The 14,119-nt window shown below is 37.7% G+C and overlaps 1 protein-coding gene across 1 annotated transcript in view; it reads left to right on the forward strand.

Annotated features, from left to right (window-relative positions):
• TRAPPC10 (trafficking protein particle complex 10) overlaps positions 1-14,119 on the forward strand; it is a 35,701-nt gene that overhangs the window by 20,507 nt on the left and 1,075 nt on the right. Inside the window, exons 14-22 of the mRNA XM_009891386.1 lie at positions 1,456-1,970; positions 5,759-5,900; positions 7,543-7,701; positions 8,829-9,058; positions 10,298-10,398; positions 10,834-10,960; positions 11,799-11,969; positions 13,233-13,410; positions 13,792-13,986. Of these exons, the coding sequence (XP_009889688.1) occupies positions 1,456-1,970; positions 5,759-5,900; positions 7,543-7,701; positions 8,829-9,058; positions 10,298-10,398; positions 10,834-10,960; positions 11,799-11,969; positions 13,233-13,410; positions 13,792-13,986 (1,818 nt within the window). The remainder of the gene's footprint in view (positions 1-1,455; positions 1,971-5,758; positions 5,901-7,542; positions 7,702-8,828; positions 9,059-10,297; positions 10,399-10,833; positions 10,961-11,798; positions 11,970-13,232; positions 13,411-13,791; positions 13,987-14,119) is intronic.

Here is a 14,119-nt window from a genome sequence, read left to right on the forward strand (position 1 = left end):
TTACCTTGTGTATGACTTCTGAACCAGTATGGTTCTTTTCTTGTCACCTCCAGAACATTTATAAAACTTCTGCAATAATTAAGAATAGTCAAAGATGAAAGGGTGATTACCATTTTCATCCTGAATACCAGGTAGTCTTTGTTTTCCTTCACTTATCTGTTTCTCTGCTTTGACAGCTCATAATTTATCTTGTGTTGGATTTTTTCCAATTCCTAACTTACCTTTGCTCTACGTGCACACAGATGACAGCTCTGTGATGATACTACTTTGGTTTTGATGTTAGATCTGTTCCCATCAACTTGCAACTTACTATTTTGACCATCCTACCTCTTCTCTTTATTCTTCCTGCTGCTTCAGTAATACCTTGTCCTCAGATATTAATCATTGTTCAACTTCATATGGAATACTCCCTGTAGATCTGAAGACTGTTCATTTTCATGCAAAAGTTTTTCTTGATGAATGGATGTTCCATAAATAATATGTTATTTTAGACTTGTGTGGTGGGTTGACCCTGGCTGGACACCAAGTGCCCACCAAAACCACTCTATCGCTCCCCTCCTCAGCTGTACAGGGGAGAGAAAATAGAACAAAAGGCTCATGGGTCAAGATAAGGACAGGGAGAGGTCGCTCACTGATTACCATCACAGCTTGGGGGGAAAAAAAATAATTTAATTTATTACCAATCAAATCAGAGTAGGATAATGAGAAAAATCCCTAAATCTTAAAAACATCTTCCCCTCACCCCTCCCTTCTTCCTGGGCTTACCTTTACTCCCAAATTCTCTACCTCTTCCTCCCCAGTGGCACAGGGGTTGGGGAAATGGGGGTTGTGGTCAGTTCATCACACATTGTCTCTGCCACTTCTTCGTCCTCACGGGGAGGACTCCTCACACTCTTCCCCTGCTCCAGTGTGTGGTCCCTCCCACAGGAGACAGTCCTCCATGAACTTCTCCAATGTGGGTCCTTCCCATGAGCTGCAGTTCTTCACAATCTGCTCCAGTGTGGGTCCCTTCCACAGGGTGCAGTCGTCTTCAGGAACAGACTGCTCCAGTGTGAGTCCCCCACGGGGTCACAAGCCCTGCCAGCAAACCTGCTCCAGTGCGGGCTCCTTTCTCCATGGGTCTACAGGTCCTGCTAGGCGCCTGCTCCAGCGCAGGCTTCCCATAGGGTCACAGCCTCTTTTGGGCATCCACCTGCTCCGGCATGGGGTTCTTCACAGCCTGCAGGTGGATATCTGCTCCACCATGTAACTGTTAGAAAACAAATCTCAGCGTCTTTAAGTCTTATTTCTATGCTAGATAAAACTAAAATATGAAAGTATTGATTTATTGTGAAAGGTTTCATTGTGAAAAGTTGTTGATTCGTTTAATTCTAGGGGTTAATTTTTTAAGAGAAAAGATTTACTGATCTCCAGTAGCACTTGAGAAGAATAAAATCGCTGGTTTTGTCTTTCCAGGTCAAAAGGTTATATTGCCTATGCACTCCTTTGCGCAGTTGAAAACTCTACATTTTGACCCTCCAAATGCTGTTGTCCATGTGGGTGGAATGTTGTCTATTGAGTTGACTTTGCTGAGCCACATGCCCATCCCAGTCCAAGTGGATCAGATTGCCATCCATGTTCACTTCAGCATTGAAAAAAATAGTTACAGAAAAACAGCGGAGTGGCTCACTAAGCACAAAACTTCCAATGGTGTTATCAGCTTTCCAAATGAAGTTGCAGGCTTTCCTTTGTCAAGAAACAACTTGCCAGCACTTGAGCTATACGAAATGTATGAACGGAGTCCCTCAGATAACTCTTTGAACACAGCAGGAATTATTTGCAAAAATGTGCACATGCTACTACGAAGGCAAGAGAGCAGCAGTTCGCTGGATATACCCTCAGGGGTGACTTTAGAAGATGGGGCTCACGTGCTGAAATGCAACAACTTAATACTGGAACCAGGGGTCAATAAAGTAACATTCAATACTCAGGTATGTTTTTATAGTTGAGTGAATGTAGCACTCATGAAAAGAACTAAAAGCACTGGCTGAGGAAGAGCATAGTGCTGGCACGTGGTACCTGTATTGCTTCCTGATACAGCTTGGGTGATGCGATTCCCCTCATGGCTTTCTTTTTATTGTTCTAGACCTTAATTTCCCTTGAAAGAAGGCTGGTATGTTTATGCCAAAATGTACAGGTGACTTTCCTATTTGCAAGCATTAGAGTAAGCATTCCAAAATGTAGTTTAAACATCTTGATTATTGCTGCCAAAAATTAAATTGATAAATTCATATACAAGATAATGTACTGCTCATGAAGGCTGCCTTTGCTGTTGAGCTCATTGAGAATAACATTTAAAAATGTTGATGGGAATGCATTTTCTAGTCCTTTCTGAGTGACTCTGTCATTAAATGTCATTAAACGGCCTGTTCTTCACTGTGGAGAGTGCTAGAATATTTGGTGGATGTAGTAAACCGATCTGCCAGAAGTATGACAAAGTTAAGCTCAGCTTCAAATATTTGAATTTAGAAGATGTCAGAATTAAGATTGCCCCCATTATTCATCTTAATCACATAAGGAATGAGAAGAAGGATTCTCTGCTATGGGAAGACTAAATTTGCATGAGCAAACACCTGTGAAAATAAGAGTGTCACCATCTAAATGCCACCCTTAGAAAATGGATTGCAGTCCTGCTTCTGCCATATAGTGTTGTATATGAACTCCCTCAATTCCTGACTTACACTTGCACTCTAAGTCAACTTAATATGTGGATTAATCTTTTTTCCCTCCCATTCTTCCCCAGCAAGCTAGGTACCCCCAGCATATGCTGAAATATGTAAGGACAGTAGTGCTTATCGCTTCTGTTCACATTGTGTTACTACTGGATGCATAGTAATTGGAAATCAGCAGTAACAGTACTGAGTACCAGTACTGATGGTTGGTTGGTTGTGGTGTGTGTATAGTTATGGTTTTGTTTTTTTCTAAAACTGCTTAATTCATTCTGTGGCCTTGTACTTTGCTGATCTGAGGTTTGTTTCCTTGTTTTAATGAAATGGGGAAAGGCATTTACCTTCTGACTTATTTCTAGCAGGTAAAATGCCAAGCATTTTCAAAAGCCAGACTTCACAATCTGTTTGGCATTCCAGGAGTAGGAGCTTCTGGCCTTAATTATAATGTTGTTGTGTTCTTCGAGTTTTCTTTTAATACTTTCTATCTCTATCCCCACCTCTAACCCTTTGTAGGGTAGTATTTATTAGAATTCAATACTACAGTAATGAAAACCAGTGTAGGAAAAAAGGGAAAATTTGAGTGAGAAAATGCTGAGAAATTCAGTGCAGCATCTGAATGATTAATAAGAGATGGGGCAACACAATGAGGAATGCAACAGGTGTTTCATAGCTGCTTCATTTTCTGAGCGTTATCCAGCCTGTATATTGGAAAGGATACAGATGCTATGAAGAGAGAAAGTATTTTGCAGTCACATACGGTATATATGCCTGCTAGCTTTGCCATTTTCTAATTGGTTTAAATTAGCTTTGGTACCTTCTTTAAAACTAATTTTGAAGTAAGAATCTACATATCTGCTTTTGATGACTAAAAATTGATAGCCAGGCAGAGCTGGCCAGGAGGTTTCTTTAGCATTCTTAGCATATTTTGAATACTCCATACCTGAGTTTTTAACCCCACCCCACCCCTTTTTTTTTTTTTTTTTAAATAATTATTTCTGTTTTGGTATAGAACTTTGTTTAGAGTGAAGCTTTATAGAAAGCTTATATACTCTGCCTTTCCAGTCCTTCAGTGCTGGGGCAGAAGTCACTAGAGATGTGCTTGGTACACGTGCACATGCACATTGTGGAACCTTTGTGGATAGCAGGTATCTCAAGACAGAAGTTGAGTTCAAGTCTCTGATGATACAATGTGAAATGGCAATAATGTCATTTGAACTACCTAGTGACATAATTTTGTAGGTTTCTCATTTTTTCAAAGGATTTGGTCAAGTTAATGGGATTTGGAGATGTCAGAGGTCTTGGTGGCTGCCATTGTAGTTTTCTGTAAAATAAATTAACGTGCATGCAGAATTGGATTTCTGGTGAAGTAGCCTTACTAGAAGAAAGCTGTTAAACTGTTCTGAGCAGGCATTTTGGCTTAGTGGGATAAGGAAGCAGTCTGAAACCACAGAAGAAGAGATATGCATGAAAAGCTAGATACAACTCTGCTTTATATTTGCCTTGTTCTGCATGCTTCTGGTGGCTATTGGGGGATGGACAGTCTTACCCTTATAAGTTTCCTATTTTCCCGAGCTTGCTTTCTTGAATGAACTTTTGCGTGGGAAGACTGCTCAGTGTGAATCCTACTTATCTTCATACAGTTGTTCAAAGCATGACTTACTTGTCCTTAAAGGGAAAATCTGAATATATTATGTTTTTTTGAACAGTGTATTACTAGATAACATGATGAAAGCTTCTCTAGATTTGAGCTGCAGTATTTAAAAAATATTTACTAAAAATCCATTATTACTGTAGTAATACATGGTGTCACTTCTACTGGGTTACATAGCTGGCCAGAGGATCAAAACTGCTGGCAACTTATTTTCTAAATTTTCTTACAGTAAAGCTTAATTGCACTACTTTTGCAGAAAGAGGAATGCCCGTGCTTCTAAGATGCAGAGGGAGTTTGATTCTTTCTTTAGATCTTGGAATGATGATTAGCATTATTTATGCTGATAGCAATCTTTCAGTGTATTTTTTCAAGACTTAAAAGAGATCAGAAAGCATTATCTAAATTTTTCAGACTGATAGTCCTGTCGCATGTTGAGGTTTAAAGTATGTATACATTATGAAAGATTTCACTCATGCTTTTTTGTTTATAAAGTATTCAAGGGATAAAATTTAGTGACTTTAATGTCAAAATGCGTGATACTGAATTTCAGTATTTCAGTTGGGATTTGCTGTGTCAATAACTGTGTGAGGTTTGAATGTTAAGTCATTAACAGCTTTTCTCCATAACTTCTAATCTTATTCTTTAGACTTAATTACACCCAGCATCAATACTTATGTATTACACTTGGTAAGATGGCACATGGAAAAAGAAAACATTTCCCATTCCCTAGCAGTAGTAGCTAAGACCAAATAGAATCAAGAATAAATATACTAGTAGATGTTACAGATTTGCATTTTATAATGTTATTGAAAAACATCTAGAATCCCATTATTCAGGGTAAGAGAAGAGTTTGAAATGAAATATGTATGTATTGGGTTTTTTGGTAAGCCTTCACACAGGGTGTGGGATGGGGAGTGTGTGAAATCGATAGCTTGAGCTGAAAGCTGTGCCTTATATAAATGTTGTAGGATTTTATGAATGTTAGCCAAATAAGCGCTTCGCTGCTTGCTAAATATAATTTCAGTACTTAATAAATATAATTCTATTTTAATGTGTGTAGCACTTGGGGGGGGAACCAACCAAGTAACAAGACAAAAAGCACCCCAAAGTAAGAGTTTGACAGCATAGCTACTATATTAGTTATTCCACTTGTTGGTACTTTTTACTTATGATGTTTTTTCTTGAATCAGCCAGCACTCTAGAGCTTCTATCTTAATGGGGCAAAGGGTGCTTCTTTGTGAAAATCTTGTCACTTACTCAGAGAACAAGTCTGTCGTTTTAATTTATGAATGCAAAGTATCTGATAGAAATGAGCTGAAAACATGCTGTTCTTTAGTAGAGGGTTTGTTCCAGAAGTATTTCTTAAATTGAAAGAGCCATTCAAATGTTTTCTTCGAAGGCCAAAGAACCTGGGACATACACGCTCAGGCAACTGTGCACTTCGGTGGGAAAAGTACAGTTTGTCCTTCTTCATATTTACCCAATTGTGCAGTATGATGTATATTCTCAGGAGCCCCAGCTAAAAGTGGAACCAATGACTGGTAGGTACAGTTGCTATGCTGAAGTTGTTTTGATGATTTCTGTTGTATTCTCATGGGACTAGATAAAGCATTTTCTGGCTTGAATATTACTCAGAATTTCTTTGCCTTACTCTTAATTTTGAGTCTAAAATAAATTCTCACTTTTCAAATTATCCATCAGGTATGCTCTGTCAATGATGGCTAGTTTTCAACAACTAATTTTGGTGCTTAGCTCTGAAACATGTAGTATCACTTTTGAACATGAATTTGAGCATGTACTATCACTTAAATATCAGGAATGATTTGAGCTGCCACACTGATTAGGGAAAAGTGAATATTTAAATTTGTAATTGACTGGGCTCCGTATTGGTTAGTTCTGTGACGCTGCAGTCTCTTTGGTATTCACAAGAAATGCGTAAGAACTGGGATTCTCTGCTAGAGGTGGTAATATAAACTTATTAAAACGTAATACTGAATACATCCATTGGTTTCATAGGCAGCTAAGCATTACTTGTCGTAGAGTTTTTAATAAACTCTGTAAGTTTATAAATGGAAGTTAATAGTGATTTTGTTTTCAGGCTATTAACTGAGGCAGTTAAGGAGTTAGTATGCGTTTTGTGCTATCATTCCAGTTACAAGGGTTGCAATGGGTGACGAAGGAAGGACAGGCATATTGGGCATTAATCAAATTAGCTACCTCTACGAAATTGATGGTTATGATTGTCCAGTTTTGGGCTCCCCAGTTCAAGAGGGACAGGGAACTGCTGGACAAGTCCAGCGAAGGGCAACTAAGATGATTGAGGGATTGGAGCATCTCCCGTATGAGGAAAGGCTGAGAGAGCTGGGACTCTTTAGCCTGGAGAAGAGAAGGCTGAGGGGAGACCTTATTATTGTGTACAAGTATCTAAAGGGTGGGTTGAAGGAGGATGGAGCCAGACTCTTTTCAGTGGTTCCCAGTGACAGGACAAGGGGCAATGGGCACAAGTTGGAACATAGAAAGTTCCATTCAAATACATGGAAAAACTTCCTTACGGTTAGGGTGACAGAGCACTGGCACAGGCTGCCCAGGGAGGGTGTGGAGTCCCCTTCTCTGGAGATTTTCAAGACCCGCCTGGATGCAGTCCTGAGTAATGTGCTCTGGGCAATCCTGCTTTAGCAGGGGAGTTGGACTAGGTGATCTCTAGAGGTCCCTTCCAACTCTGAAGATTCTGTGATTCAGATATTTGAGAGTCTATGCATACTGGCATTCTTGTTATCTTGATTATGTAAATACAGCATGTGGGTGTGACTGGCATCGTATGTGCAAAAATGCAAAGCTGTCTACAACCTGGAGAACTTAACAAAAAGCGTAGTAAATTCTTTGGAATTACTGTATTTCACTGAATTCTGTGCTGCCAGAGCTACACAGTATGTGAGCCAGTTAATCTAAAGCGTCCAAGAAACGGTGGTTTTGGTCACTCAAGTTGAAACAGCCAGTTTCTCCACACCGATGTATCTGAGCTAGGTTTAATGCATTGCATAACACCAAAACCCTACACTTTTAAGTTACTGTAACATGTGTGACAAATTGTCAGGGGATACTGCTAACAACCCTCAGCAATGCATTGTAACCGTCTGTTGATGAGTACTGGACTCTGTTAATAATTTCTGCTTTCTTCTTCAGATAGCCTTTTGGCTGGCATTCCCCAAAAGGTGAAATTCACAGTGACTACTGGTCACTACACCATGAAGAATGGGGATACTTTGCAGCTCAGTAATGCAGATGCCATGCCTATTCTGTACCATCCAGAAAGCAAGGCGGTGATATATTCTAACACTAGAGGTAAGCAATGAAGTAAAAATTAGTAATCTTTGAATGGCTGAGAATTCAGTAATCTTGAAGTAAACTGTACTTACAGTGTTAAGAACCCTGACACTGCCTTTTTCAATAGTAATTATTAAGGACAATTCTAGGAACTTCAGTACAAGAAAGGTCTTAAACTTTCACTCTCAAAGTAGTAGGATGAACTTTTCAGCAAACATAGCTGAATAACCTTTAGTTTCATTGATGAAATTCAGTAGGCATGGTGAAACTGCTGCTGAGGTGAGCATCTGTCATGATTTCCAAGTGAATGATGGTGATCTTCTATTACTATTGCAGGCTCTATTTTAACTATACCGTTTTTTATTGTGAAGTAATTGTAGGTAGGTTTTCATGTAGTACTCAATGTAAATGGAGCATTTCCTTTAGGCGGTGCTTTGTTTAGACAAATGACAACCTAGATCCTTTTTTTCTGACCATAAGTACTATATAGTCTCCGCAGTTGCTCAAACTCAAGCAATTTTATATAAATGGGAAGAACACTCATAATAGACTTGATGAAATTAAGATCGAAATAGACTATACGGAGGCACCCCATGTGCAGTACTTTAAAGATAGGTGATGAAAGGTGACCAAGAATACCGATGTGTGTGTGCTTCACGAAGTTGTAAATTTGCTTGAAGTGAAATTATGAAACTAAGGAGGTGCAGGATGTTGTAAAAGCTTCAATAGGTATCATATGATGGACTACAGTAGCTCTTTAGCTAGTTTGAAGCTTGTTATCAAATTGTCCTGTTAGTTTTTTCTTGAACATTGGGAGGGACTATTACATGGAATGTGGTGGTTACCTTCCTGCAGTTTAAGAAGGGCAGAGCGTTAGTATTGGGAAGTTGTGAACAGCAGCGGTGTTTAAGATGTGCGGGTTAGTGCTCAACTGAAGAGTTTACCATGGAGTTATATAGCATGGTTTCTTGTTGCTCTTTCTGTAAACATGGGAGTCTTGCTAGGAAATGGTTACAACATCACATATTTTTCTGTGACGCTTAACTTTTTAGGCTAGTTTCATTGTGTAGTTACAGATTAAAATGAAAATTGGAAAGAATGGGTTTTAAAACTACTTTTTTTCCCCCCATTCTACACAACTATAGAAAAGATCTCAGAATCATCATTAAGGATTCAGTCTTCTGAAAAGATCACAAGCATCAGTTTGCCAGTGGCTCCTGCATATCATGTGATTGAATTTGAACTGGAAGTTATGTATTTACCATCAGCCACAGAATCTGCAGTGCAGAGAGAAAATACGACAAATAAAGAAGTTCACAGAAAAAACAAAGAGAAGCAGAAGCAGGACAACTGCATGGCTACTGTTGACCAAAAAGTAAGATGCAATTCACTGGTTTTGTTATGAAATCTAGTTGATCACAGGGGCATACCCTTCACAGAATAGAAGTGGTGGTGATGGAGGGGGCGGGGGCGGGCAGTGCAGAACTTGCTTGTATTGAACTCATTTTCCCTTAAAAGATGTACATGCAAAATTCGTAGCAAATGATGTAAATGCGAAGAAAACAAACATAAACAGAAATATGCTCTTGTTTACTATATTGCAAACTGTTGCACTGACTAGTAATCTGAGTTTTAATGTTCTAACACTCCTAGTTTATATAGGATGAAGGATACTGGTGTCTTTGTAAAGGTGGCATGGCAGTCTTTAAATTCTCCCTTCTGATTCATGAAAAAGATAATTCTTCCACGTGTAAAGAATCTGTATGTTCTGTTGAGGTACTTAACACCGTAGTGTTTCAAGCTGTCACATTATTTAGTTGGAGGTAACTTCCTCTTAATTTTCATTATGAAGGGCAAATAAAATAAGTAGTATGGAGAGAAGCTCTTCAGCTGACAGCAAAATGATCTTGAAGCCATCACCTTTCACGGTGTTAAAATTGGCCAAGTGTGTTGCCATGTATCCTTTTGTGCGAAGAGTCAGGTAAAAAGCAATAGCTATAGACTAGCAGTGCTAAAATGTGATGTGACAAAAGATATTTTTTTTATTGTTTTTTCCTCTGCGTATAAAAATATGCTGTTAAATATATGCTTTGCAATTGGAAGAATGACAGTGTTCACTTCAGGAGAAATTCTTCAACTAAGTGTGCTGCTTCAAGTTAAAACAAATATACATTAAATACATTTTTAAAAATATTTTGAGCTTATGTTTAATATATTAAAGTATTATAAAGACATTTCAGTAGTAGATCTCATTGCAATTTATTTGATATTGACCTTTTACCAAATTATTGTGTTAAGATGCTATTGGTACTGTTAGTGTCCTTTTATCTTTTCTTTCTTCTACTCCCCTTCCTTTATTTCTAGTCTTCAGAACTGGGTATGTTAGTTTCCACAGGAAAAGCTGCTTCAAGATTTCATATGCCATGCACAGGAAAACAAAAACCTAATATTTTGTCAGATTAGTTTTTGACATACTGATTTTTTTTTTTTCTTTTTCCCCTTCTGGATGCATTAGCTGCAGACACTTGCTGAGAAAAGTTTTGCTTAGAAATGAGAAGAAAAGCAAAATTGTTTGCCAAAGACCATTAAGAACTTTGTTCCCTTTTTTCTTTAGGTAACCATTGATTGTCCTTGGTCGATTTACTCCACTATTATTGCATTAACATTCTGCATACCTTTTAATGCCAAGCATTCCTTATTGTCAGCTGGCAAACGGTAATGTACTCATTAAGTATTTATTGTTTCTTTCTTCTCACAAAATATGGAGTTGGAGTTTCATAAGTAATATTTATAGCAGCGCCTTTTTTTTTTTTTTTTAAGTTGGGCTTTTGTTATCTTACACAGCTTCCCATTGGAAGCGTGTGCATTTCCTCTAGTGTTCTTTTGTAACAGTAAAACAAATTTGTGGTTTCAGCTATTTTGGAAATAAGACCACAAGATACAGGCTGGCCTATTTCTGTGTAGTTATTTGTTTGGTTTACAGCCTTGTTTCTACAGACTGGTAAGTATTGAGGAAAAGATTGAAAGAAACAAATATACCTGCCATTCTGTTTGTGCTTGAGCTGTGCACTTGAAAATAATTTTATGGAGGTGTAGTCTTTCAATCTAACTATTCAGCTTTTGTTGACCAAACTGTGTCATGTTTTTCAGGAAATATGTGCAAGTCTGTGTACAGAATTTGTCAGAACTCTGTTTCCAGCTTTCACACAACAGCCTAAAAAATTCTGCTGACTGTGCAGATTTGCAGTTGGTACCTCTGAACCCTGAATCTCAACAGGTAAAGATTCACTTGGTGGTTTATGAGCTCGTTGGCAGGACAGCTAGATGAACGTTATTGTTAGTGAAATTATTAACACATCTGCACATAGATTTTGTAGTAAGTAGAGCTGATAGCTGCTGTTAGGTCAGACCTTTGCAGTCCTCTGAGTAACTTTGATTCTAAAAGAGCCTTTAGAAGGTATTTATACCCATAGATTTCAGATTAAATTCTAAAACTTGCAAAGATTATTAGATAAGTTTTCAGACTTGTCCATTTGCCTTATGCAAAGCACTATGTACCTGCTTGAACAACACCTATACAAATGTAATATCAGTAATATCACTGTTAACATTTAATTTGTTCATCTTATAGCTGTAGTTTGTTATTAGGTTTTAGGAAAAAATCAGGTAGAGACCATTTTCTAATTAAATACAGCTGTAAACTAGTTAAGTTGCAAAACAGTCCCCTTGAAGTTTCTTTCAGCCTTGTCTGAACATGGTATTAAATTGGTAATTTTTGGTGCCTAGGAAAAGTATATACAAACATTATTAGTATCTCTATTAAATTTGGCTTTTGAATAAAATACTCTTCACACGTGTTGTGTGTTCTCTTTTGAAGCGCTGATTCTGACAGTGAAATGTATCCCTGCTTTTAATTAGATGTGCATTGTTTAAAAAAAAAAAATCGCTATTAATTATTTTGGTTGCATATTTTCCCTAATGATTTATTTAACACTAAACAGGTAATTTGTTTTTATAAACTATATTAATGCCAGAACAGACAAACATACGTATGTGCATTTTCACTCCTTTGTTGGAGGAAGGAAGGAGCTAATACTGTAAACATTCTCTTTCAGGTCATATACAGTAAGCAATCGATATTCTTTGTATGGGAATTGAAATGGACGAAAGAGCTTCCTCTCTCCTTGCAGTGCCTGTTTTCAGTCAGCTTTTGTCCAGCTACCTCTGAAGAACAGTCTCTTACCCTGAAGCCGTTCACTTATGAATTCCAAGTGGAAAATTTTTTTGTAAGTACTCTTCTAAGTATAGCATATGTTAACTGAACTAATATATGGAAAGGGAAAGTCAAGAAATATCTGTTTACCTAATGAGATTTATAGAATTGTAGGAAATTAGAATCATAGAAAGCCGGTTTGTCGACCAATAGAACTGAAGTCTGATATATGGTGGAATCATATACTTGCCACTGGAGTGGGAGGTGGGGGGAAACATAACACGTGTGCAACTGTCCTTGATTTTGTTTCATTTTTTTTCTGTGTTTTTGTTTTCCTGGGCTTTGCCATGGAGACTGTCCTTAGATTACTGAGCGGCTTTTTCCCTGCTGATTTAAGACTGCACTCTCCAAAGCAAATTGCAATTTCTAAAAAATCTTTCCTATTGAAAGCATTTGAATTGGTTTTTGTAGTGCTTGAGATGAACTCCTCTAATGAAATATTTAGGGTTTTCTAGGCCATTATCTTAAATGTTTCTTCTTTCCCTTTATGGACAAACTTTTTATTCCTTTGATCAGCTATGAAGCCTATAGGCTAGATATAACTTCCTATTAAAGGAATTCTATCAACATTATTTAATCTCAACTCTAAATTCAGTCTTGTGTTACCCTTTTTGATGCTTGGGTAAAAAGTAGCAACGTGAGAAGACTTATTTGGTTAAATCCTTTTGTCTGTTTTCAGTGTTGCTGCGTTTTCTACCTACTATTACAAACTGGCATTGAGCAATACCTTAGGTATTTGTTTACCTACTGGCATTTGTTGGCACCTGTAGCAGCATTTTTCTGGAGCTTGTAAAGAGAACTAACTGCATTAAACTGGGGGGTTTGGTAGAAATTTAATTCTGTAGTAATTAAAAATTAGCTCTTTGATAATGTGAATGTCATTATTCCAGGAACTATGATGGTAAGAGTGATGAAGTAGTTTTCCTGTATTACTCACAATTTGAGTGATGAATCTGGAAATTTTGTTTTAAATAGTAAGAAGATTGGTGTTCATTTAGAAGTGTTGAAAGGCTGAGTTAAAGCACGGAAGTGGGGGAAAAATAGTATGCTCGCTACTGGTATCAAAAACAGATTGAATCAAATTTGGTTTGATTATTGTCTCAAACTGAACAAGTTGATGAAATAAACATTACTTACAACTGAATCTTGCATTATAAAGACTTAATGGATGTTAAATGTAGAGTCAAATTTGTACTGTATTAATTGTCCAGTTCATTTTAAACACAAGTAAAACGTCCCTTTTTTCTTGATAACAGCACTGTTTTCTTCCTGACAGACATTGTATCATGTGAAAACTGAAATTTTTCCACCATTGGGGGCAGAGTATTGTAAAACAGGGTCACTCTGCTCTTTAGAGGTGTCAATCACCCGACTTGTTGACCTCTCAGAGGTTGACAGAGATGAAGCATTAACAGAATCAGATGGATATTGCACAACAAAACTTATGTATGAAGGTAAGAAAACTTTTCTTAAGCATATTGACAAAATTCCCCAGTGGTTTTGTCTTGGTAATGACATCTATGGCATATATTCTTGTATTCTAAGTATGGCTACTCAGTAAAGCAGTTTTCATTTTGCTAGACTGAGAATATTTCATTTTTTCCTCATTAATCATCTTCAAGTGGAATATAAATGCTGTTCAGACTGGATGGGTACTTACTTGTCCCTTTTGTGTAGGGCTGTTTTCTTACCTTGCCACAGCTCTTCACACACAAAATCTGGCAGGCCTTTAGATGTTGCCAAAATACTGATTTTTAGAAGTGCTCTGAAACTGTACTGAGGGTTCTACACTTTTCAGAAAAGATGTTTATAGTTTTTGTTCTTTATCCTTGCAGTTGTTGACAACAGTAGTAACTGGGCAGTCTGTGGGAAAAGTTCTGGAGTGATATCTATGCCTGTTGCAGCTCGAGCAACTCACAAAGTCCACATGGAAGTGATGCCGCTGTTTGCTGGATATCTACCTTTTCCTGACGTCAGATTGTTTAAATACCTCCCTCATCATTCTGCTCACTCCATGCAACTTGATGCTGGTAAAGCTATCTCGACTACGTAGCTACTTACAGAAATGATTCTGCTTCTCTTGTGTTCCTTTGTAAAGAGAAAAGCGAGGCGAGGAAGTACATTGACCGGGTGCTCTTAGGTGTCTTTGTTACTTACCTTCAC

The sequence above is a fragment of the Charadrius vociferus genome, unplaced genomic scaffold (genome assembly GCF_000708025.1).
Source record: "Charadrius vociferus isolate BGI_N301 unplaced genomic scaffold, ASM70802v2 scaffold298, whole genome shotgun sequence".
In the NCBI taxonomy this organism is placed as follows: domain Eukaryota; kingdom Metazoa; phylum Chordata; class Aves; order Charadriiformes; family Charadriidae; genus Charadrius; species Charadrius vociferus.